This window comes from Hibiscus syriacus, unplaced genomic scaffold (genome assembly GCF_006381635.1).
Source record: "Hibiscus syriacus cultivar Baekdansim isolate YM2019G1 unplaced genomic scaffold, ASM638163v2 tig00000778_pilon, whole genome shotgun sequence".
NCBI lineage: Eukaryota > Viridiplantae > Streptophyta > Magnoliopsida > Malvales > Malvaceae > Hibiscus > Hibiscus syriacus.
In genome coordinates, this window is record NW_024061825.1 from 392,248 (window position 1) to 418,917 (window position 26,670).

Genomic DNA, 26,670 nt, shown 5'->3' on the forward strand with positions numbered 1-26,670 from the left:
ATAGATCGAAGGAATACCGGAGTCAATCGTACCTTTTGAATCTAATTTTTAATATATTTTTCGTATAAAAATCATATGTATGTCTATGGTTAAACGTGAATGTTATTTTAATGAATAAATCACATAAACGTACCTTCAGAAGTGAGAATTGCAGGTCCATTTGATTTAACTTTTGATTCAAGTTATCAATCAGCTTCTCGGCTTCTGCAATTTTGAATGCTTCATCAGGGTCTTTATATGGCCAAAACTTGACCAAGTAGAACTGGTGAACCCTTTTTTCAGGCTTATTTTTGGTTTCCTGATTAAGGGCATGATCAATTCCAGTCGGTTTTTCGTGTTCTTCGTCTCCAAGAACCGGATTTCGTATCATCAAAACGGACTTTGGTATCTAAACTATTAAGTACCAAAATGAGAAAACAAGTATAGTTCAAGATTCAAATCATGAATAACTTAAAACAAAACTCGAAAATTCGAACGCATAGGGATAGTCACCTTGGATATGGTGGATGTAGCCTTTGAAACACAAGAGAAGTGAATGATAATTACAAATATAGTGGAGAATTGGTATGAAGTTTTAAGGGTTTGAATAATTAATTAAAAGTGGAAAGGCCTTGCACCCCACGCCAAGTCATTAGTCAACTCTTTTCCCACCACCTTGTTAACACATCATTCTCCATTATACTGTCAATTACTAATGATATTTATGAGTCAACTCAAATCTAAATCATAGAAGTAAGATTCTTGAGTATTATTTAGTCCTCGTTTGAGTTTGTGGAATCTAAATCATAAAACTTTTGTTCAAACTTTTGTTCATATTCATTTTTTTCTATTATAATCTAAAGTGATTACAACCTGAGACCTCTAGAGATAACAATCATCTCTTTCACCGCTAGCGAATATAAAATTTTTAATAAAAAATCCAGATAACAAAGATTTAATGTCATCTGTACATCCATAGCTCGTATTTTAACCGACTGATTTAGGTCTCAACCCACCTAAACGAACCAAAGACAATCAGTTAAAATAGGTTAAATCGATTTGAATCAACATTTACTTGCCTGTAATTGTGACAAGGGGTAATCAATACCTGCAGTTGCAGTAGGGAACAATAACACATACAAACTTAGAACAGTAAAGGGAACATTGCTCTTGGAATGCAAGTATTAGACAATTCAACAGAACAGAACAGCTTTCAATGTTTCATTCAAATGTCTAAAATCCTCAAACCCTATGAACAAATCGATAACAAAAAGCAAGGATTTGTAGATTTAACAATTGCTTTCTTGATGCAGTTGCAAATACTAAGCCCCATCTGCTAATGTCCTCTTTGATGTGCTTATGTAAAGTACTGCATAAATATAATGAAATTCACTATCACTGTCAGCAAAGATGTATAAATAACCAAAAGATTTAAGGATATCCTAGAATAATTACCGTTATTCCCTCTAATAAAAGCGTCACCGTATTTGTTTTTCAGCTGTCCATTGACGTATTCTTCAGTTTGCTCCATGGCTATGTTCATATACCCGTCTAGGCAAGCTAGAATGCCTGCAAGTGAGGGAGGGATATTAAGGGCATAAAAATCCAGGAAAGATAAAGGAAATTTTTTGAATTCGGAACAGAAAAACTATCTGCTATTTTTTCTTTTATTTTTCATTTTTTCTATTGAAATACTCATGTTAGGTGCATATCAAAACCTGCGCATGGGGATATGACCCTTCGGTGATCTCCCGAAGACAACACATGTCCATATCCAACACAATCAAGTCTGAGTAGCATAATCACCAGCATGACAAATAGCGTAAAACCATGATGTTTATAGGAAAGTAACTAGTACTCGTTTCCATTTCAGAGAGTTTGAGCTAAGCTCTACACATGCTTGAAAGACAGAACTTCATGACCAAAACTCGTGTAGGGGATATGGCTGTTCGAAGATCTCCCAAACCCACATTGGACACACCCATATCCAAGACACTCAAGTCGGAGTAACATACACCATCGGCGTGAGAAAAGGTGTAAAGCCATGATGTTTGTAGGAAGGTAAAACGGTACTCGTTTCCCTTTTAGAGAGTTTGAGCTAAGCTTTACACTGCTTGAAAGACAGAACTTTATGACCAAAACTCGTGCAGGGGATATGACCGTTCGAAGATCTCCCAAACCCACATTGGACACACACCCATATCCGACACACTCAAGTCAGAGTAACATAGACGATCGGCATGAGAAAAGGTGTAAAGCCATGATGTTTATACGAAGGTAAAACGTTACTCGTTTCCATCTCCGAGAGCTTGAGCTAAGCTATACACATGCAAGAAGAGAACTTCATGACCAAAACTCCTGCAGGGGATATGACTGTTCGAAGATCTCCCAAACCCACATTGGACACGCACCCATATCTGACACACTCAAGTCGGAGTAACATAGACCATTGGCGTGAGAAAAGGTGTAAAGATATGATGTTTGTAGGAAGGTAAAACGGTACTCGTTTCCCTTTCAAAGTGTTTGAGCTAAGCTCTACACATGCTTGAAAGACAACTTCATGACCAAAACTCGTGCAGGGGATATGACTGTTCGAAGATCTCCCAAACCCAAATTGGACACACACCCATATCCGACACACTCAAGTCAGAGTAGCATAGACCATCGGCATGAGAAAAGGTGTAAAGCCATGATGTTTATACGAAGGTAAAACATTACTCGTTTCCCTCTCCGAGAGCTTGAGCTAAGCTATACACATGCAGGAAAGAGAGAACTTCATGACCAAAACTCTTGCAGGGGATATGATCGTTCAAAGATCTCCAAACCCACATTGGACACACACCCATATCCAACACACTCAAGTCGGAGTAACATAGACTATCGGCATGAGAAAGGTGTAAAGCCATGATGTTTATACGAAGGTAAAACCGTACTTGTTTCCCTTTCAGAGTGTATGAGGTAAGCTCTACACATGCTTGAAAGACAGAACTTCATGACCAAAACTCGGGCAGGAGATATGACCGTTCGAAGATCTTCCAAACCCACATTGGACAAGCACCCATATCCAACACACTCAAGTCGGAGTAACATAGACCATCGGCGTGAGAAAAGGTGTAAAGATATGATGTTTGTAGGAAGGTAAAACGGTACTTGTTTCCCTTTCAAAGAGTTTGAGCTAAGCTCTACACATGCTTGAAAGACAACTTCATGACCAAAACTCGTGCAGGGGATATGACCGTTCGAAGATCTCCCAAACCCACATTGGACACACACCCATATCAAACACACTCAAGTCAGAGTAACATAGACCATCGGCATGAGAAAAGGTGTAAAGCCATGATGTTTATACGAAGGTAAAACATTACTCGTTTCCCTCTCTGAGAGCTTGAGCTAAGCTATACACATGCTGGAAAGAGAACTTCATGGCCAAAACTCCTGCAGGGGATATGATCGTTCAAAGATCTCCAAACCCACATTGGACACACACCCATATCCAACACACTCAAGTCGGAGTAACATAGACCATCGGCATGAGAAAAGGTGTAAAGCCATGATGTTTATACGAAGGTTAAACCGTACTCGTTTCCCTTTCAGAGAGTATGAGGTAAGCTCTACACATGCTTGAAAGACAGAACTTCATGACCAAAACTCGGGCAGGAGATATGACAGTTCGAAGATCTCCCAAACCCACATTGGACACACACCCATATCCGACACACTCAAGTTAGAGTAACATAGACCATCGGCATGAGAAAAGGTGTAAAGTCATGATGTTTATACAAAGGTAAAACAGTACTCGTTTCCCTTTCCGAGAGCTTGAGCTAAGCTCTACACATGCATGAAAGAGAGAACTTAATGAAATAAACAAACCCAAACAAGATGTCAATGCAAATCTATCTCCAATAACAAACAATTTCCAAGATGTTCCATCTTTAACTTAACCCAGCACATTAACAACAATAATCAAGCATAAAAACCGAAAATCAAATGGACAAACAAAACTTACAGAAAAAAAAAGGAACAAAAGCATATATAGATGAAACAATCACAAGGCGAAAGAGCGGATGCTGAGACCAACCTCTATAATCAACACCGGAATTCAGTTTCACGACGACCGGCCGACCACGAATCGACTTAAGGAAATCAGCAGGTGTTTTTGTAGTTGTTGACCCTTTCTCCCCTGTTGTACTCATCTTCGTTACTGGAAGTAGAGAAAGCGATTACTAGAATATAACCCTACAAAAAATAAGACAGTTGTATTCAATTCAACCAAGCGTGCTTAAGAATCCAGTGTAAAGAGCATACCTTTTCCAGTTATTTGATCAGTTCGATAGAAAAATCGTTGCAAAGGGAATTGATGAATAGTATAATTTGCTTTTCCAAATTGGGGGGATCTGCGAATGGTTACGCGAGCGGGTCGTTTTAAATTACGAACCCTAGCGTATTCACTAAAATACATTTATACCCTTTAACTTTTTCATCTTTTCAATTATCACCTTACCGATTTTTGGGATATGAGAATAAATATGTTAAAGTATACGGGAATCTATTCAGCAATGGTAAAAGAAAATAGGGTAAATCACGCGTTTGGTATTTAAACTATCAGTTTTAATCTGTTTTAATATATAATTTTTTTAATTTTTTTCAAAATCACACTTAATGTTTAAATTTTACTTCATATTAGTACACCTTCGTTAACTATTTAACGCACTTAGTAGCTAAATCATCGATTTTGATCCGTTTTAATTCATGAACTTTCATTTTTATTTAAAATTTAATGTTAATTTTTAACGGTATTAAAATGAAACAAAAATTAAATATTAGCATGATTTTAAAAAATTAAAGTTTAAATACTTAAACGTCTCAAAACTGATAATTTAATTACTAAATGCATTATTTACAAAATAAAATATTATTCTTTCATATTTAATCAATTACATTAATAGAATGTGTACACATTATTATAACTAAATTTTATTTCAAAAAATATTATTTTATGATCATTTTATATTATTTAAAAATATCAAATTATTCGTTCAACTAAAAGATCTATTACACGAAGTGAACAACCTTTAATATTAAATAATTAAAATTTATCTTTGAATAAAATATTATCTTGGCATACGCCATTTCTCTATTTGCCCTAAATAGAAGGATCCTCTCAGCCACAAAGAAACAGACATATCCCTATAACATTGATTTGATGGGACCTGCCCTTCAATGCCCTGTCCCCACTCCTCCATCAAAACATTGTGTGTGGGCATCTAATATTCAAGACACCTTCACAAAAACACATGTTCTACTTTCAACATCAACTGAAATCCACTGGTTTATTTACATCATATCATAATATTCACATTTTTACTGACAAATGAACTACAACGACGACAATGAGGTTTCGTCTGAGGAGCCGTCGTGTTGTGTTACGTTGAGTCCGGGGAAAACCGGTAGCAGGGTGGGATTTGGAAATGGTCGAGCCAAGCTGTATATCGTTTTCTCATTCACCTTTGCAACTTCCTTGCATACTTGATCGAGGATCGAGAGGAAATCCCTTACAACCATGAAGATCCGGAATGGATGAGCTTCTTCCTTGGTTGAGTTGCCGTGGAAATACTCGGTTATCTCCTTCACCATAGAGAGGGCCACTCTATCTTGTTCTTGGATCCTGAAAATCTCTTCCTCGGCTTTCTTGAGGAATCGATCATCGATTCCGAGAATTTGCGGCTACTGTCTTTCAAAGCAATCTCTTCGTTTAGTTTTATAACTTCTCGGATTTTAGAGATACCAGTAGCAAGTTTTGCAACATCGATGCTGAGAATGTCAGAGTCCATAGCCGCAGCCTTCTTCACGTTGGTTCGCTTCCCGCTTAGACCAGAAACAACTTGCAGGCCTAAACTCGACATCATCCTGAAAATCAGACTGCTGTGTTTTCTCAGCTTTCAGATTCTGATTGGCACCGGAAAGGCGAGAACCCTCGGGTCGGATAATTTCCTGAACAACAAAATGCAGAAGCGTGGTTTTTCCATCGGTGCCCTTTACATCAACGAGCTTTAAGAGTGTGTCGAGCTTGAACGCTTGGGCATCGCCTCGGTTGGTGCCGACATTCATGCGGTTCCCGATTTTGAGAACTGCCTCCAAAAGCTTCAGAAACATTTTGCTGTTTCGTAGCTTTCCGCAAGTGGCCTGCAGAATTTCAACGAAACAGTAAACCGAAATATTAAAATCCTTCGATTCAGAACAGATACAGTATGCATCAACCATGAATACCATATGCATACAGACTGGGAACTGAGATTTACCTCTAAAGTTTCGAAAGACCGTTTCAGATACTCAATTTCTGAGTCAAAATTAGCAATGTAAAGCATCGCACCAACCCTTTTGAAGGCGAAAGGTATGTCGACCACTGCCTTGAGGAATTTCTCCGCCGGACCTAGCTTAAAAGGGGACTCATCAGTGAAGTCCTTCAGCTTACGCTCTTCTTCGTTGGTTGGAGCCATTTTCAATAAACTTTCCAGCAGCTCGGTCCCGAGAGTGTCTGAATTACCTGTTCAGAGAGAAGAAATTCAAAGTAGTTTAGACATAGATTTGAAGGCGAGGGTGGACTATTTACAGCAAAACCCCTAAAGCAAGTACGAAACAGATTCGAATACACAGTTATTCACACCCCATAGCAAATTATAAGAGAATGAGAGAGCCGGATGGACTGAATTGAAGCCTGATTCTACTCCCTCCCCATTTACATGGTACAAGGTAAGTTTTTTCCTTCAACTGTTGTAGTTAGCAAAGCATTTACCATGATGGAATATTATTACGTAGGTTTCTTAAAACATAGCAGGAAATTTGTTTGTCGAAGTAAAATTTTATAAAGGTATCAAAGATCAATTCGAATTGTAAAATCTTTATATGGAACTATTAGAAGGCGCAGAATTTATAGGTTACATTGTTAGTAAGATGTATGTTTTTCAAAAGAAAAATAAACTATATTTTACAAATTAAATATTTAAGTTTTATAATATTTTTTAGGAAATCAAAAGGGACACTCATCATAAAATTTTTTAAAAGAACTTACGAAGAAAACGAGAACATTTGTAAACTAAGTACAACATCCGGGAGACGTCCAAATCCATATGATGGTTATATTCTCAAGGTAGGTAGTTATGATTACAATATTTTTTACGCTTTGAATATGTAAATATAATTTACTTGTTTATAACCAAATTTTTAAAATTTCAAAGTATTTTTATTTTATAATATTCATGATTTATTTTGATCTTGCAATAACCTGATATTTGTGCCACAAGAGAAAATATCCTATGTGCAAACAAATGAGATCCAATTGACATGTATAGGGTTATTATATAGGAAATGATACCTCAATTTCTACTCTAATGGTGGCAGGAATGGTCTCATACATTTAGACAATTCATTCATTTTGGAATTATGCAAGAGTCAAGTCTGCAATTATGACTACAGGTAAGTATTAAATTATGAATAAAATATTTACTTTTCAAACGATATTGTTTTAAAATTTTCAAAATTTTAGTATCGGTACTCACCCAGTTTCGATACTACTTATAACAATAGTATCGATATTCCTAGGATTTATATTGATACCTTATTTTCCCATATTGGTTATTTATTTACTTCGAATGGCTCAATAGATATGCATGTAAATTTATGGTAAAGATGTAAATTATTGTGCATATTCAATCTATATACTTTTGTAAATTTATATATTATAATTTGTGATTTTATTTTACGTGATATTATGATAGAATACATTTAGAAGATAAGGATGAAGGAGATTTGATGAGACTATGAGCTGGACAAATAAACTTGTTGCAAGTCATTGAATCCGGTTTAGTTTATGATATAAACCGAGATAAATTCAGAAGATATCTTCTAAGACGACCAGCAGAAATAATAATGTTATCAAGAATTGGTGGACTGGATCTAGGGGAACAAATATCTGGAAACAATCTAAATTTACCAGTTTCAGTACGATCTTAGCAAACAATACTTCCTACACGTTTGACAGGGTGATTGCAAATGTTGGTCCTAAGAATGAATGTACTTACAGAGCTGCTATTGAGCGAGGGAGTATATGCCCTTCACACGTTGAGATTTTTGTTGAGTCTTTTATACTGAAATTCAACAACATCGAAGAAAAACAACATTTCAAATTAACGATAAAAAGCTCGATCATAGAAAGCAAAATGGTGGCGAATGCAAGGTAGGTATGGACTGAACAAGAAAATAGTGAGCCACACACCGTCTACAGTCTCATTCTCATGATAGGTGTTTAACCTTCGGTTAGTATAATTATACTTGAATTAGAATTTTGATTATTTGTTAACATTTTATCCTCTTTCAAATTAATTTTCTTCCTTTTATTTAATAATAAAATAGTATCTGAGATAGACTTGTATAAGAAACAAGTGGAGGCGTTTGAACAAATCCAAAAACATCGAACAGTCCAAGAAAATTAATTTAGAGTTATTGATGTTATTGGACTTGTTCAAACGCCTCCACTTGTTTTTTATACAAGTCTACTCCGGGTACCATATTTGTATTAAAAAAAAGAAAGAAAATTAATTTAAAGGATGATAAAATGTTAACAAATAATCAAAATTCTAATTCAAGTATATTCATACTAACCGAAAGTTTGACCTCTCATGAGAATAACTGCAGACGATTATTTTCTTGTTCAGTCCATATAAACATTGCATTCGCCACCATTTTGCTTTCTATAATCGAGCTCTTTATTGTTAATTTGAAATGTTGTTTGTCTTCGATGTTGTTGAATTTCAACATAGAAGGCTCAACAAAAATCTCAACATGTGAATGAGATATACTCTCTCGCTTAATAGCAGCTCTGTCGATACATTAACTTTTAGGACCAACATTTGTAACCACTCTGTCAAACGTGTAGGAAGTATTGTTTGCTAAGATCATACTGAAACTTGGTAAGTTTATATTGTTTCCAGCTATTTGTTCCCCTGGATCCAGTCCAACAATTCTTGATAACATCATTATTTCTGCTGGTCGGCTTAGAAGATATCTTCTGAATTCATCTCTGTTTATGTCATAAACTAAACCGGACTCAATGGCTTGCAACGAGTTTGTTCGTCCAACTCCTAATCCCATCAAACCTCTTCCATCAATATCTTTTAAATGTATTGCTATCATAATATTACGTAAAGTAAAATCACAAGTGATAATATATAAATTTACAAACGTATGTAGATTGAATATGCACAATAATTTGCATATTTAACATAAACATATATTTACATACATATTTATTAAGTCATTCAAATTAAAAAAATAGCCTATAGAGACAAATAAGAGTATCAATATAGATCCTAGGAATATTGGTACTACTGTTATAACTAGTATCGAAACTGGATGGTACCAAAATTGTATACTAAAATTTAAAAATTTTAAAACAATATCGTTTGAAAAATACATATTTTATTCATAATTTAATTTAACATTTACCTGTAGTCATTATTGCAGACTTGATTCTTGCAGGATTCCCAGAGGAATGAATTGTCTAAATGTATGAGACCATTCTCGCCACCATTGAAGTAGAAATTGAGAGAACATTTCCTATGCAATAACCCCCATACATATCAATTGAATCACATTTGTTTCTACGTATGGTATTTTATCCTGGAGCACATATATCATCATATTGCAAGATCAAAATTAAAATAAATCATGAATACTATAAAATAAAAATACCTTAAAATTTTAAAAAAATATTAATAACCGTTAAATATAAACATGTAAATTGTATTTACATATAGGGATGGCAAAAAAACTCGAACCCGACGGGGAAAACCGAAAATCAAATTAAACGGGGACGGGGACGGAAAAAAATCGTTTATGCTAAACGGGGACGGATTTGGTAATCCCCGCCCCGATTACCTAGCCCGATATCCGGCCCGATAAATATTAAAAATAATAATTATATATATATATATTAATAAATTTAATTTAAATTAATATATATATATAATATTTATATATTTAATTTAAATATATATATACCCGACCTGATACCCGTTTAAATAACCATTTATGCTAAACGAGATATCTGTTTCCCCGCGATTTTTTCCCGATTACCCGATGGGGATCCCGTTTAAATCCCAGCGGTTTTTTAAGCGGAGTCGGGTACGGGTTTTTTTAACAGGGACGGGGACGGGGAACCAATACCCGGCCCGTTGCCATCCCTATTTACATATCCATAATGTAAAAAATATTATAATTATAACTACATACCTTGAGAATATAACCATCATATGGATTTGGACATCTCTCGTATGTTATACTTACTGTACAATGTTCTTATTTTCTTCGTAAATGCTCCTCAAAAATTTTATGATGGGTTTCCTTTTTGATTTCTTGAAAAATATTATAAAATTTAAATATTTAATTTGTAAAATATAGTATATTTATCTTTTCAAAAACATACCTCTCACGAACAATATAACCTATAAGTTCTGCGCCTTTGATAGTTCCATATAAAGATTTTGGAATCCGAATTGATCCTGGATATCTTTATCAAGTTTTACTTCAACAAACAAATTTCCTGCTATCCTTCCTCGTAAACTTTTGGCCATTGAACATTTTGCGCGTTTTCAAACAATTATTTGTGTATCCATATCTGCAAGTGTTCTTCGTTCTTCTTGATAATAACTACAAGATAGAGATCGGTATATCATGTCAGTAATTTAATCAATTAAAATTTTATTAATAAAATTTGACAAACGATAATTAACTTACTTGAAACACAAAAACTTAATGAATTTCTCTGTCTACAGGGAAGAATGTACCGATTCCCTGTATCGATAAAAGTAATATTAGTAATTTTGATAAACACTTTTTATTGAAAAAATGAAATTAATGTTACCTTAACTCTCGATCCATCTCCTAACAAAATATGTGTGACAAATCGGCCACCAGAATCACAAGACCCAACTGTAATGACCCAAGGTGCTAAAGTAACTATTGGATTTTCATCACCATAATTCCCAGCTGATGTGCAAACCACAATATTTTCTTCAATTGTTGAGAAGGCTCCAAGATTGATCATGTCTTCAAGATAAGACTTTCTTTAGTCATTCGTTTTGCTAGAGAAATAGATATCACATCCACCTTATCACTGATTGCTTGTTCGATCGCTTCAAGGATCTTTGCTTTTGTTGTTTGTTTGTATACTTCACCTTCTTCCTCCACTTCGCTACTATGAATCTTGTAGGAAGCAATTCTTGCGTTTGGATTTGCACCTGAGAACGAGTTATTTGGAATTCCATCAAAATCTTTAAGAAATTCTAATTTCACACGGGAGCCGACAGCAACTGAAGCACATTTAGTCCCATGACGATCTAGATCTTCAGCAGAACTGAAATTGATAAAATCCATCAAGGCGACCAATTTTCTGCATTCAATCATAATAGGATTATGGTTTTAGTCCTAATTAACTGATGAAATAAACTATTTAAAATTCTTTATAGTTAACAAAAATATATGAATTAGGTTTAAATAAAGAAGTAAAAGATTTTACCTGAACTTTTATTTTGCCTCCTCTCCATTTGTCGTCAAGGATTATATCAGGAATATTTTCATCGTGAAACGATTCGTGACTGACTTTTACACCCGAGTCAATGATTCCAATTTCTGGTATGCTTTTATTTGAAATGTATAAATAATCAATCATTTATCAATGAACTTATCCGCCATTATTTTAGCAAGGTGTATTATTGATCTAAGTCAGCCCGTTGGGACAAACCTGCCAGAATAAGTTGCAACCATAGCAGGGTGTAGTTCCTTTATAATTCCTGAGCGGAGATTGTATTCATCTGCATGGCTTAGACACTGAAAAGAGCATTGAAGTTAACAGGGAAAGTGTTTTGAAATGCAAGTTGCAGTAATACATAAAATAGAAAGGCACTATTTGTATTATTGACAGAAAATCGGACTATCAAACAAATGTAGCTTACATCACCACCGGGGTCGTCAAATTTAGCCTGATAAAATAACTGCTGAATGCGAACCATCTACTGATCAGTCATAGATTTAACAGCCATTTTGGGACTAAAATCAGGACCCATTTCTCCTAAAGAGTGAGCAAAACAACCACGATGTCTAACAGAGACGGAAGACGTTTTTCAAGTCAGTTGCCTACTAGGAAGTTACACAATGCAAGCTCAAGGTGCCCCAATCACACTAGAAAAGCACGCTCATGCTATTACTTTATCATCCGGTTTTCCAGAAACCCCAACTACGTAGGAATCTCAATGCAAGATATAGTCAACATCTTAACAATCAATACAGAAGGATCTTAGAATTAATAGAGTTCTGTAACCTAATTGATAGCATCTGACCTCATCCAGCTGTTATACAGCTTTTACCATCCTAGATTCCAATCAAATGACCAAACCAACAAGCAGACAGAGAAACCAAAGATCAGAACAAAAGTGGAAGGGGCAGAGAAAATTTTCAAGAGATAGATGACGTTCCAACAGTTATCAAGCAAATCAACTCCCAAAAAACATTACACCAAGTTCTCAATGATTTCCCAATAATTAATTCGACTATCTTCTGCATTCCAACCCACATACTTTTACTTAGTAAGGCCTATGAACTAGTTATAGAAAAAAGGAGGCTCAGACATAGAGAGGCATTGTATGAAAGAAAACATGTAGCTTTATCCTGGACATAAGAGATGGACAAAAAAAATATGCAGCAAGTAAATAAGTACAATTTTAATCTGATGTCAGTTTTTATATATTGAGCAGCACCTCCTCTTCTTCGGATTTGGAAGACAATCCTTCTGACTTTTGTTGCCGAATTTCAAAATCTCTTATGAGCTTCATAGATTCAGGTGATGTCATAAATGAAGAACTCTCCATCTTCCATGTAGTTTTCTCATAACCAAGGCCAGTCCATTTCACTAGCCACTCATAAGTGCAATCTAAATCTTTGTTACCAGACTTTGTAGGAAACAATAACTCTCTTCTACAAGGAGACGAATTGGAATAGTCCATTCTGATTTCCACCTGATCCCTGAAAAAATGATCAACCCTCACACGTTGCACAAGGAAGGGGAAAACATACATCAATATTTTTCTTTCCACTAAACTTGGATATGCATCTCGTTCTCCATTTGTAACCGTTACAGTTAAAGATGAAAAACTACTAAGAACCTGATTTCTATTATATTCTGTAACAAGTGTTGGAGCCTCAGACAGCAGCTTTTTTTCAGGAATCCAGCGGTTGTGAAGATGAGCTAGACCTCGGTACTAGAGGGAGAGAGAGAAAAGATGAGCGAGAAAGATAGAGACGTAGAGAGAAAAGTTGAAAGGCAAGTTAGTTTCCGATGAGATTTGGACGGTGTTCGTGGACAATCTTAGTAGGAGAGTGTCTCGACGTGCGTTAAGGGAATTGTTCTTATTCCATGCTCCGGTTGAGAGAGTTTTCATTCCCAAAGAAACAAGAAATCCAAAATACAGATTTTCCACTTTTGCTTTTGTCCAGTTTAAGAGTGAGGCAGGTCTGAAAAGGGCAGTAGATAAATTAAATGGGGTATTGATAGATGGGAGGAAGATTTCAGTTGGAGCTGCAAGATATAAGGAAGCTCATTCAAGGATAGTAGGGGAGAATAGCTAATCGAAGAAGGTTTAAGTCCGAATAATGCAGAAACTTCAAATTCAAAAGAGGCTTTTGAGTTGTTAACTAGGGCTGTTTTTTATGTTTTTATATTTCCTACTAAGTGACTTGTAGGTTGTTGTAACTCCTATGTACTTTTCATGATTCTAATATATTTCTAAGGCACCCTTTTCCTCCTTCCTCCGATTAAGGAGCTGCCTATGAGCTCCATTAATCATGAAGGGGGTTTTCAATGAGGCCTCCTATTCTTATAAAAAAAATACACAGTTATCTTCACTGGATTTCCATCGACGACCCGAACCTCATCAAAATAAGTAGAGACAGAACAGGCAATAGACAGCAACTGAGAAATGAGAACCCTGTCTCAACTATGGGATAGAGAATTATATCTTATACCAATGCTACATCAGTAAATCATTAGAGTCTGTGTTAGTATCGAACTTGAAATTTCCCGGTAGAGGCACAAGTAAATCATTTCAAGCCGGGAGATCCGGTGCATTGTAATGTAACCCTAGACTCTAAGGAGCTATGTTTCCATCATTTTACCAGTTAATCGTATTTGCCATGTATATGGATTGATTACCTTCCATAAGAGCTTCACATACTTCCTCAATGGTCACATTTAGTGCCCTCAACAAAATTGCAATGTTCTGAGATTTCTTCGGATCGAGCATGCGGTTTCCCTGATTAGGAGTCAGCAAACTCTGCCGGCGACCGATGTCTTTGGCGGGCAAATTTGAGTTATTCACCGTGAACAGCGTCTCGATCATTTCCTCATTCAGTCTGCAAGCACCATTATAGCATTCTACTGCTTAAACAACATTTAAAAAAGCAATGAACAGATACTAAATAGGGATGTGAATGTCTCACTGAAATGAGCTTGATTTTATCTGATCCCACATCATGGCTCGATCCGAACACGCTCGAACTTTATCCCAATGCAAAGGCTTCAACTTCGGTTTCGGAGTCTCGGCGGCATTCCTCTCTAAGCCTTCATTATTCTGCAACACTACTGGCCTGGAGGGTGCAACAAGGACCGGCGGTCCACCTGTTTTAGTCTCCGGAACATAGTTCGCCACGGTGGGAACCTCCCAAAAACGCGCGGTGGAAGCGGTGGAGGTCGAGGTGGAGGTGGCGGTGGAAGCTTTTTAAGCACAACCCTTGATGGAGATTCCTTGTTCTGACCTGAAAAACTCGAACCTCGATCAGGAGAATACCTTTCCGAAGATGACGAAGATAATCTCGAAGATGAAGGCGAATTTGAAGATGGATTCGTTACTTTCACTGTATAGATGGGGACGACAGTATCTGGAGATCTTTGGCTCAAAGGACTTGAGTTCAAGAATGAATCTGATGGTGAGCATGAGTTATAATAAGGGTACGAAGCAGTTCTCGAGTTGAAGCTTCGACTGTAATAGATTTCGCCATGAAAGTCCCTCCTCGAGCTCGACTCGGTTCTTACTTGTGGAGGACTCTCTTTTCCATGTGAAGATCCTCTCGGTGAAAAGAACTCGTCTTCTTCGACTTCAACGTTGGTTTGAAAGCTACCCATTAGAGGAACTTGGATGAACTGTTCACCACTTTGAAAAGTTTGGACCTTTGGCAATGCGGCAATGGATTCAGATCAGGAGAGCCGAGCTTTTGATAAGGAGAAGACGAGACTCCTAGCTTGATACCCACATTGCTAGAAAGGGTTGTCGTTGCTTTAGCAGCGTCTACTCTAGTGTTAACAAGGGTACCCAAATAAAGGAACTCCGAAATACGATTCGTCGAGACGTACCGCGGCGGTTGTTGCGGCGGTGGAGGTGGTGTTTTCTGTGAGGCATCGGAAGGGGGAATGTTCGGAGGGAATAACCGGAGGGAGTCTGAACGGGAAGCTTTGTCTTCGGAGGAAATGTTTTGGTGGCTGCGGTGGCGGAGGAAGAGGGTGAGGGCCGCGAGAGAGAGGATGATGGTGGCGGCGAGGAGGGATGCGGAGAGGGAGATGAGGAGGAGGTGACGGCGGTGAGAGGAGGGGGAAGGAGAGTGGGGTATGAGCAGGGAGGAAATGTTGGCGGGAAAAGCAAGGAGGGTCGACGGCAGAGACGGAGGCGGTGGAGGAGAAGGGAAGGAAAGACAAAATGGAGCTTGAGGGGTGGAAGGCGGAGTAGTGGAGAAAGGATACTTCGGATTTTGTTTTTTGACGAGGCTGAGGCTGAGGCTGAGGTTGCGGCGAGGGAAATGGTGGTGAAGCAGCAGGAGGATAAGTTGGTGGGAGGGAAGTATGCGGAAGAAAGGCTGGTGGAGGAGACAACGTCGGTGGTGGTCGTGATCCAAAAAAACGGTCGTCGACACGGCTGAGAGAAACAGGAAAAGAAGTGGAAGAAGGTGGATCACGGCGGTAGCTACCATCACCATTTTTTAACGTGAACCACACTAAAAAAACACCTCCTTTGAAAAGAATAAGAAGCTTGCTTGTTCCAACAATGGAGATTTCAGTTTATTACAGAGAAAGACAAGTGAAGAAGAAAAACCAAACCGGAGACAAAATCGGAGGCTCCAACAAGAGCATGTTCCAACTCTAAAAACACAGAGAGAGGAAGAAGAAGAAGAAGAATGGTAGTTTAGTTTAGAGCTTTTAGACCTATAAACAGACACTGTTTTCACCACTTTTTCCGGACACTCAACTGCTACTGAAAAATGATGAAACTTTAAACAAAAAAAACCCAATCTTTGAACTATAAGAGAGAAAAAAACATCAATGTTTAAATTTTCTAATTATAAAATTTTAATTTCATCATAATATTATAGTTTTTTTTATTAATATGAATAAGTACAACACAATGTATATTCAAAATAATTTTTATAGAACTCGATGTCCTTAAACACATTTTGTAAAGAGAAAAAAACGTCAGTGACCGAAAATATCTTATAATATACGATTTTAATCAAATTTTTTTTGATTTGCCAAAATGACCAACAAAATCGCAACGCGATTTAGAAAAACGCAACGTTGAAAAGAAAATCGCAACGCGATCTTCCAAGAATCGCAAAACGGTCACGACCACGTATTGCATTTGTCTCTCTAAAAAGATAATATCCGCGCGGACGTGTCGAAGACACGTATTACCACGACCCGAGACGAGACGGCGGCGGCAGCGGCGCCCGAGAGTGCCCCTTGTTCTCTTTCACTCAACAAGGAAATGGGAAATCCAAGCCTTAAATACACTTCCCAATAGTATTTCCAATACTATGTGGGATTGAGCATTACTCAACACTTCAAAGAAAATATAGCAATTTTTGTAGCATTTTCCCACTTAATCCATATCTAAAAATATTAAAACATTTTATCAAGAGAATTAAAAGAGTTGTAGATATCTACATTTCAATTCAAACTTATACATATAGTTTTAATATGATAAAATGTTTTAATATTTTTAGATATGGATTAAGCGGGAAACATGCTACAAAAATTGTTATATTTTCATTGAAGTGTTGAGTAATGCTCAATCTCACATAGTATTGGAAACACTATTGGGAAGTGTATTTAAGGCTTGGATTTCCCATTTCCTTGTTGAGTGAAAGAGAACAAGGGGGACTCTCGCACGCCGCCGCCGCCGTCTCGGGTCGGGTCAGGTCGTGGTCGTGGTCGTGGTCATGGTTGTGGTAATACGTGTCTTCGACACGTACGCGCGGATACTATCTTTTTAGAGAAAATTCTTAAGAAAGAAACAAATGCAACAGCTCTACTGCCGACAGTTTTGCGATCGCGTTGCGATTCTTGGAATATCGCGTTGCGATTTTCTTTTGACCGTTGCGATTTTCTAAATCGCGTTGCGATTCTCTTAATCGCGTTGCGATTCTCTTAATCGCCTTTGAAACACAAGAGAAGTGAATTCTCTTAATCGCCTTTAATAATAGGATGAAATAGGAAAAAAAAACTATTTCTAATGATTTTACCAAAACATTAATATGGTGACTAAAGTGGAAAGGATGTAATAAATTGGTGAGTTACTGATAGAAATTACCCTTTTTCTGGGATAGGTTAACACTGTTTTGCCTGTGAAACTCTGATCGCTGATGCAACGAAAAGCAATCTACACAACAATGCCGGAAACGCTCCCGTACTGCGTTTAGTATACGGTTAAAATAAGGTGTTATCGGTTTTATTATTAAATAAAATCGGTAAAAAATAATCGAAAATATTATTATTTGATCGATTATATTACTTATATAGGTAAACGTTTTTAGGTAGCGTTTTATCAAAAATATTATTTTTTGACCGAATTTTTTTATCGCATTTACCTATATAGGTAATTAAAATCGATCAAAATAATGATGTTTTCGATTATTTTTTACTGGTTTTATTATTTAAAATAATAACAACCAACAATGCTTTCACACATTTTCTTTAACTTTTTTAATGTTACAATATTAATAAATTTTCTATGTATTACATAATTTAGCATCACTTTTAATACTTATACTTTTAAATGTTACAATTTTTAATTAAATAATGGTATGGAAATTATTAATTCAAAGCATCATAACAGTTATTGTATTATACCTAAGTTATGAGTTTAATATTTTCTCTCTAATTTAATTATATAATCTTATATTTTTAAATGTTACATAATTTAATATTTTTAGGCTTCGAGTTCTAACATCAGGAATATTATGAGTATGAGTATTTAATATCAAATAACCGAAAGTTATCTTTAAACAAATATTACCTTATACGTATAACATATTAATAAAAAAATATAATTATATTAATATTTTTTATTATTTTGAGCGATGATGGTGTTAGCTTGCGGGGGGGCTCCTTTTGCTTATTCTTTTGACTTAATGTTTTCTAAATTTAAAAAACATGATTATATGTGTAAATTTTTAGCTTTCTTTTACTTATCCAATAAAATAAGGAAATTAAGATATATTAACATATAATTATTATATTATCTATTTTTTTACATAAAAATTTAGGTATAACATATATATATAGCTAAGATTTGTGAGTCGACATTAAGGAAGTTGTCACCACCAATATGTTGTCTCATCTCATGTTAGGCAGACATTAACATATGCCTATATTCTTTCCTGGATTGTCTTGTTTTAGCCACAGTGCATGCAAACGATTGAAATTTAAAATCATAATAATATATTATATTTGCATATTTAAAATATCACAATTAAATTTATTTTAAAATTTTATAATAATTCAATCAAGGATTTGGGGAATTGAGAAAGTTTTCAAAGGGGTCGAAACCATCGCTAAACAACTTGTGTATTTACCATTTGCAATGTCCTAATATATAATATATCAGGGTAAATTATTTATTTAGTACCTAAACTATAAGATTTAATATGTTTTAGTATCTAAACTTTTGATTTCTTTTAAAATCATACCTAACGTTTAGTTTTTGTTTCATTTTAATACCCGTTAAAAATTTAACGTTAAATTTTGAAGAATAATTGAAAGTTTAAGTGCTAAAATGGACCAAAACTGATAGTTTAAGTACTAAATGTGTTAAGTTTGTAACGACAGGTACTAAAATGAAAAAAAAATTAAATGTTAGATATGATTTTAAAAAACTGAAATCTTGGGTATTTAAACAGACCAAAATAATAATTTAGGTACTAAACTCATAATTTACCCTATATATATATATCATGAACTTTTATTAAACGTGTAGTCTAACGTATATTAAGAAATCTTGGCACAATATCAAAATTAGCCCCAATATTTATTAAAATAATTATTTTAGCTTACATTTTTTATTTTTACCATTTTGACTTCTAATGTTTCATTTGAGGGTAAAAAGAGCCTTAATGTTTGTTCGAATAGTAATTTTGGCTCTTATTCTTTTTTTATTAAGTATTTTGGTCCCAAATATTTTATTTAGAGTAAAAAGATCCCTATTTTGGGCATAACCCGTTTGTTAATTAACATTTTCTACATCCAGATAAGCTTTTTGTCCCTGAATGAGACGTTAGGGCAAAAATGTTTTAAAAAAGAATAATGGTCAAAATGATTATCATAGTAAACATTGAGGGGGTAATTCAGATATTATACCATAAATCTGGAACAATACTATTAGAAAAGCAGAGCTTTACAATACAAGTACATGAAATCAAAAGCAGAGCTTTACAATACTCTTAGAAAATCTGGAAAATTTGGCAGTAATATTTCTTTAAACTTGAACTTTCCCGTTCCCTTGATACGCCGATCTTCCGCCATTAACGACCCCTTGATGACCTTCGACGAAAGCGTAGTACCTCAACACGAAACCAAGCCCCAACACGATCCATTCCAAGCAGAAAACCACCACGCAAAGCCCGCCGGTCAACTTCAATATCAAGACCCCATCGTCCTCCTTCACGTAGGATTTCAGGTACCCCAAGAAATCAGTGGTTCGGGTCAAGATGAGAACCGAAACGGATCCTTGGAATATCGACGTCAGCACCATGACCACCATGTGAGCGGCGTAACGCCTGTTGGATCCGGAGACAGCGACGGAGCAGCCGGTGATGGCGCCGGCGATGGTGATGGCGTGGAGGAGGATGAGGAAGAAGCCGCTCAAGGAAGGGAATAAGCGGAGGGAGAGTGTGAGGAAGATGCAGCTGGAAGCTGTTCCCAAGAGGAAATAGTTGCTTATAAGGAAGATTTTGTGAGTTCGGGTGTGGGATTGAGTTACCAAGTTTTCGATCGAGAAACCCATCGATGAGAGCTTGGATTCAGACTCTTTGAATTTGACTCGAACTCGATTTTGAAGGTTTTGTTGAGGAAGAAAGGAAGGAGACGAAGAGTAGTATTTAAAGTGTCTGGGGTTTAACGTTCGAATTGCATAGTGTGGTTTAGAACTAAGAAAACTTAAAGGTGAAACCTTTGCTAACGGCTAGATTTTGCTCAAATGCCAGCTTAGAAAGTTGTATGAACAAATATAAACAACGAGACAATATAGGATATTGTCTTTTTAAAGGACAAAATTATTACAACTTGAAAATGTATACGTCCCCATCATATATGTTTTGATTCAACTCAAATGATCGTTTCAAGGTCGAATATGGACACTTGTTTTAAAATTCAAATTCAATAGATCAAATTCGAATTTAAAAGATCAACTTGGGATGCACGGTTGTGTTGAAAAAACTAGACTTGTGGCCCACGAAGTCCCCGGCCCTTTATATTGAGAGACTTACGTATCAAGAAAAGGGCAGCAGTCTCCTCCTCCTAGTCGGTCTCGGTTTCTTTAGAAATTGCTCTACAAAAGCAAGCTCATCCACACCACATTCGTCCTGACCTTGCATTCTTCACTCTAAGGTTATTCTGAGATTGACTAATGGAGAGAGAGCTTGTGGATTTGTTTGAGGCTGCCAGTAAAGCCGCTGATTTGGCCGCCTCCAATGCCAACGGCCCGAAGTCTCGAGATGCATCGACGCCTTGAACCTGCTCAAGGCTTTTCCCGTCACCTATGACCTTCTTCTTTCTACTCAGGTTTGTTATTTTTCCCATCACGTTCTGTTTATTCTTACTGTTTCATTTTACAAAGGTTGGGAAAAGGCTTCGACTACTCACGAAGCATCCTAGGGAGAGGATCAATACCGTGGCTTCCAAGTTGCTTGAGATGTGGAAAAAACTTGTTCTTGAAGAAATTGCCGTGAGAAAGAAAAATGGCACCTTCCCCATTCACAAAACGTCTAAAGCCATTCCCACTAAGCCCATCAAGCTCGAGGAAAAGAAAGCAACTACAATGGCTGACAAGAACAAGATTAATATTGAGCAGATATCAAATGCAAAGAGTGGTCCGAAGCTGAATCCATTGATCAAAACTTACGATCCTTATCGTAACCAAATCCGGATGATATTTTTAGAGGCGTTTTCTAAAGTTGCTGGTGAGACCGATGATGAAGAGGTGTTGGATCGAGTGAATGGTTGTGATCCCATCCAGGCAGCGATAAGCGTAGAAACTGCAATGTTTATGAAGTTGGGTAAAACATATGGCACACAGCAGCACAAGTACAGTGAAATAATGTCCAACATGACGGATCCAAATAATCCAGAGCTAAGGAGGAAGGTTCTTCTGGGAGAAATTATGCCAGGAAAGCTCATTAGTATGACCCCTGTGTTTCGGTCCTTGTGGTAAACGGACGACCACTTACTATCAAGGGCAGACAAGAAGAAGAAGAAGAAGAAGAAGTGCAGATAAACCTATCCTATGCAACAACCATTGCAAATTCTGTTTTCATTCATTTCTGCATATGATGCACATATGTAACCATTGACTATATCTAGCTCATTTTCATTATATATATATATATATACACACACAGAGGATGACATATATACGGCCATATTTAACGTTCATTGAATTAAGAAGACTGGTCCAAGGATAATCCAGAGGAATCCAAACAAGCAGAAAAATACCAACAAAACAAAAGAAAAGCAGAACACATGGGAGACTGTTCATTGAATTAAGCACAAAATCTTTATCTATTGGCTTAAGGGAAGATATGGTGAGAGAGTTCCGATAGAGAAGTTTTTTTAATGGCAAAAGAGCATAAAAGGTCCCCGTACTTTTAAAAAATTTAATGTAACTCTCGTATTTTTTCCCTTAATGCGGTCCTTCAACTCAAAAAATAAGTTCAATGTGACCATTTGACTAACGTTTTTTTATCGTTGAACAATGTTGACATGGCAGTTCACGATGTTTTTGTGGCGGTCCATAGTATTGACGTGACAACCTACAATGATTAATAATGTGATGGATAACATGATAAATGAATTAAATTGATAACTCAAACATGATAGATGGACTGTCATGTCATCATCGAAAACCGTCATATTAATATCGTGAACTGCAAGACTAGCACCGTAACGAACAACAATAAAAAATATTGGTTAAAAGATCATATTAAATTTATTTTTTAAATTAAAAGATAATATTAAAAAAAATAATACGATAATTACAATTTGTTTTAAGTAGGAAGAAAATGCTTTTTCTTTTTCTAAAATAAAAAAAATAGGTTCAAGAGCGGTAAAAATGGCCATCAACAACTACAATGAAAATGATCATTTTTGGAAGGTAGAAGCTAACAGCATCTTTTTGAGGAAAAAAATGAATTCAGAGCATCTCATGTCCTATAAAAACAGTGTTATTGAATCCTTTTGATTATTTTAACAATTAATCAGTGATCATCATCATCATCATCATCATCAGTGTGTTAACATATTTGTTACCCAAAGTTCAAGACTTCACTAACATTATTTTCAAACATTTCCACATGTCTCTTGATTCAGAATCACCATCATCTCCTTCCTCCAGCAGGGACTGGTTCTTCCCTTCACCTTCCTTCATCCACTCTCCACAATCTCCAAATTACCCCCGCAAGTTCTCCACTATCCCAAGACACCCCCGCCATTCTCCTCCCAATTGGAAGCCCCCCAGAAAGTCAACGTTCCCCGCAGTTTCTTCCTCCGACATCGCCTCCTATAGCTACCCAAGTACGGTAGTCTTCGTCGCAGAGTTGACTTTACTCAGAGGAGCGAGAAAACGCCGAAACAGCAAGGAGACGACCCCGTTTTGGAACAGAAACGGGACGTTTCCAAGGCCGTTTCCGGTGAGAAAACGGCTGTTGGTGAAATTGGTATTCGGGTTTTGGGTCAACGGGTCAAAATCCGGTGGCAGATGACCTTCTCCTTAGCTGTATGTATGCCTTTTGCTTTCTTTCCCCCCCCCCCCCACTTTGTCTCTCCAAAGCTCTTACTTCCTAATTTGATAGTTTTTGTTTACTTTGTTTTGCAGATTTTGATCACAGCGTTTGGTTCTTTAGTACACAAGAATTTCTCTTTACACAATCAAGTCATTGACTTGCAGGTGCATTCAAGATTTATGCTGCATTTCCCTATAAAGCTGATCATATTTTATGCTTACTTTAATGATCGTGCTTTTAAGTTGCTTAATTAACTGGAATTATTTTAGTTCAAGAACTTGCTTGATTGGCCAAAAAAGTTTGTTTGCTTTTTTTCCTTTTTCAGCTGCTGACTTCTTACTGCTTTAGTTTCTATGAAAATAATGATTCATTTTGTAAACTCTTTTTAAGCGAAATTATGTTTGATTATTATTTTCATTATCTGCATTTTGTTTCTGCTTTCCTATATATATATATATATATATATATATATGATAATAGTTACTTAATACTCTCTCTAAATATATATATATTTTTTGCTTGCAGGACCAAATTTCATCTATGAATCTTAAATTCCAAGCTTGCAATATGTTGGACCCTTTAGATACTATTTCTATATCGCAAGAAAGTGATCATCTTTCCAGTAAAGGATTAAAGATTCTAGCTCTGACTATCTCGATTGCACTGTTATCTGTGCCTATCTTTCTTTTCAAGTACGTTGACTATATCTCTAAGTTGAGATCCTCAGATAATTCTTCTGAAAAAGTTTCTCTTAATAAGCAACTTGAATATCGAGTGGATGTCATTTTATCAGTACATCCGTATGCAAAGCCACTTGCTTATTGATTGCAACTCTACTGCTTATTTGTCTCGGAGGGTTGGCACTTTTCGGTGTCACTGATGATAGCCTAGCAGATTGCCTTTGGTTATCTTGGACTTATGTTGCTGATTCAGGTAACCATGCCAACTCTGAAGGTATGGGTCCCAGATTAGTTTCTGTTTCGATAAGCTTCGGCGGGATGCTTATATTTGCAATGATGCTTGGGCTTGTTTCTGATGCAATTTCCGAGAAGCTCGATTCATTGAGAAAAGGAAGAAGCGAGGTTGTTGAGCAAAACCACACTCTAGTTCTTGGGTGGAGTGATAAATTGGTAAACTTTTAAATGATTTTCATGTTCTCTCTTTCCATATTCTTGTTCTAGGTCATGCATACATTTGAATTTGTGTTTGCTTATACTGTATGCACGATCCGCGGCTTACTGCCTGATTTAATGTTTGGTATGAAATTATATATCTGAACTCAGAAGCAGAATGTGTGATAGGTTTTTATGCTGTTGTTCCCTACATTGTTGCTTGTTTTGTTGTCAATGCAGGGTTCATTGCTCAATCAACTAGCCATAGCTAACGAGAGTTTAGGTGGTGGTACTGTGGTAGTAATGGGTGAACGGGACAAGGAGGAGATGGAGCTCGATATTGCCAAAATGGAGTTTGATTTCAGAGGGACATCTGTGATTTGCAGAAGTGGAAGCCCTCTAATTCTGGCCGACCTGAAAAAAGTATGGGTTTATATGTCAAAATAAGTTACCCTCTGCTAAAATACTCACTATCAGATTTAACAGAATCAACCTTGTTTAAAGATATCTAAAAATATAAATCTGAATCAACTAATGTAGTTGATGGAACATCGGTGTAAGTTTAGTTTGTGCTCAATGAGCATTGCTACACTTTGATTTATTTTCATCAATGCATTTGTGCTACATAATCTCGAATATGTCTTTTCTGCTGGTTGAAGTTATTTAATGTTAAAAACATTTGTACATGCTAGGGCCATAGTTGTCATGCTAACATGCCTATTCTTTCAGGTTTCTGTTTCCAAGGCCCGTGCAATCGTTGTCCTTGCTGAAGATGGAAATGCTGATCAGGTCTCTACAGATGTTAATCTGATGCATCTCTGATGTTGTTGTCTAGATGATGTTTGCTGATTCTTGTTCATGGTGTAATGCAGAGTGATGCTCGTGCTTTGAGAACAGTCTTAAGTTTGACCGGAGTAAAGGAAGGCCTAAGAGGACATATTGTTGTGGAACTAAGTGATCTTGACAATGAGGTTTTGGTTAAACTTGTTGGTGGAGAACTTGTTGAAACTGTTGTAGCTCATGATGTTATCGGACGCTTGATGATTCAATGTGCAAGGCAGCCGGGACTTGCACAGGTGGGCTTCTCGAACTTGTGGTGTGACATTCCTTGTTGATATTTTTGGACTAAATTTCTCTGGTTATTATGTTATTTAGTGACCCTATCAGTTACCTCTAGTAATTGTAGAGTGATAATGACAGATATGGGAAGATATCCTTGGCTTCGAAAATTGTGAATTCTACATAAAAAGATGGCCGCAATTGGATGGTATGCAATTTGAGGATGTACTGATTAGTTTCCCGGATGCTATTCCTTGTGGAGTCAAAGTTGCTTCTCGAGGGGGTAAAATAATCCTGAATCCCGAGGACTCGTATATTCTGCAAGAAGGAGATGAAGTTCTTGTTATAGCAGAAGATGATGACACCTATGCTCCAAGCACATTGCCTACGGTGATTTCATTTTCCTTGGTGCAAAATTGTTCTTGCTAGCATTATCCATTTTCATCTTGTTCCTGCACACTTTATAAAGTGCAAAGATAATGAAGGAAACTGGATGGTACCAAAATTGTATACTAAAATTTAAAAATTTTAAAACAATATCGTTTGAAAAATACATATTTTATTCATAATTTAATTTAACATTTACCTGTAGTCATTATTGCAGACTTGATTCTTGCAGGATTCCCAGAGGAATGAATTGTCTAAATGTATGAGACCATTCTCGCCACCATTGAAGTAGAAATTGAGAGAACATTTCCTATGCAATAACCCCCATACATATCAATTGAATCACATTTGTTTCTACGTATGGTATTTTATCCTGGAGCACATATATCATCATATTGCAAGATCAAAATTAAAATAAATCATGAATACTATAAAATAAAAATACCTTAAAATTTTAAAAAAATATTAATAACCGTTAAATATAAACATGTAAATTGTATTTACATATAGGGATGGCAAAAAAACTCGAACCCGACGGGGAAAACCGAAAATCAAATTAAACGGGGACGGGGACGGAAAAAAATCGTTTATGCTAAACGGGGACGGATTTGGTAATCCCCGCCCCGATTACCTAGCCCGATATCCGGCCCGATAAATATTAAAAATAATAATTATATATATATATAATATTAATAAATTTAATTTAAATTAATATATATATATAATATTTATATATTTAATTTAAATATATATATACCCGACCTGA

General features: G+C 36.3%; 2 protein-coding genes, 1 long non-coding RNA gene and 3 pseudogenes across 4 annotated transcripts; 3 read left to right on the forward strand and 3 right to left on the reverse strand.

Annotated features, from left to right (window-relative positions):
• The first annotated feature begins 169 nt into the window (after nt 1-169).
• On the forward strand, nt 170-14,481 carry LOC120113876. Its single transcript, XR_005515347.1, has 3 exons — nt 170-181; nt 10,695-10,700; nt 14,355-14,481. It is a non-coding gene; the product is annotated as an uncharacterized LOC120113876 (long non-coding RNA).
• Nucleotides 1,124-4,390, reverse strand: LOC120113855 (sm-like protein LSM36B). Of its 2 annotated transcripts, none has more exons than XM_039134910.1 (4): nt 4,285-4,390; nt 4,058-4,180; nt 1,435-1,548; nt 1,124-1,348 (listed from the first exon to the last, which is right to left on the reverse strand). In XM_039134910.1, the coding sequence occupies exons 2-4, from the start codon at nt 4,170-4,172 to the stop codon at nt 1,302-1,304; spliced, it is 276 nt and encodes a 91-aa protein (XP_038990841.1). In that variant the 5' UTR covers nt 4,173-4,180; nt 4,285-4,390; the 3' UTR covers nt 1,124-1,301. The 2 variants fall into 2 exon arrangements, with proteins under 2 accessions (XP_038990841.1, XP_038990849.1); XM_039134918.1 differs by having other exon boundaries at nt 4,058-4,215; nt 4,285-4,354.
• On the reverse strand, nt 5,291-16,367 carry LOC120113846 (annotated as a pseudogene).
• A 3,315-nt stretch (nt 16,368-19,682) lies between these two features.
• LOC120219302 lies at nt 19,683-20,394 on the reverse strand. The gene has a single exon (XM_039216123.1). It carries the CDS (start codon nt 20,352-20,354, stop codon nt 19,827-19,829), a length of 528 nt encoding a protein of 175 aa, XP_039072054.1. The 5' UTR covers nt 20,355-20,394; the 3' UTR covers nt 19,683-19,826.
• A 471-nt stretch (nt 20,395-20,865) lies between these two features.
• On the forward strand, nt 20,866-21,839 carry LOC120113397 (annotated as a pseudogene).
• A 1,063-nt stretch (nt 21,840-22,902) lies between these two features.
• Nucleotides 22,903-25,961, forward strand: LOC120113883 (annotated as a pseudogene).
• Nucleotides 25,962-26,670: the final 709 nt, after the last annotated feature.

Coding starts and splice junctions, on each gene's coding strand:
- LOC120113855 (XM_039134910.1), bottom strand. CDS start 4,172: ATGAGTACAACAGGGGAGAAAGGGTCAACAACTACAAAAACACCTGCT. Junction 1,549..4,057: donor TTCCGGTGTTGATTATAGAG/GTTGGTCTCAGC, acceptor CCTCACTTGCAG/GCATTCTAGCTTGCCTAGAC. Junction 1,349..1,434: donor TTTTATTAGAGGGAATAACG/GTAATTATTCTA, acceptor ATATTTATGCAG/TACTTTACATAAGCACATCA.
- LOC120219302 (XM_039216123.1), bottom strand. CDS start 20,354: ATGGGTTTCTCGATCGAAAACTTGGTAACTCAATCCCACACCCGAACT.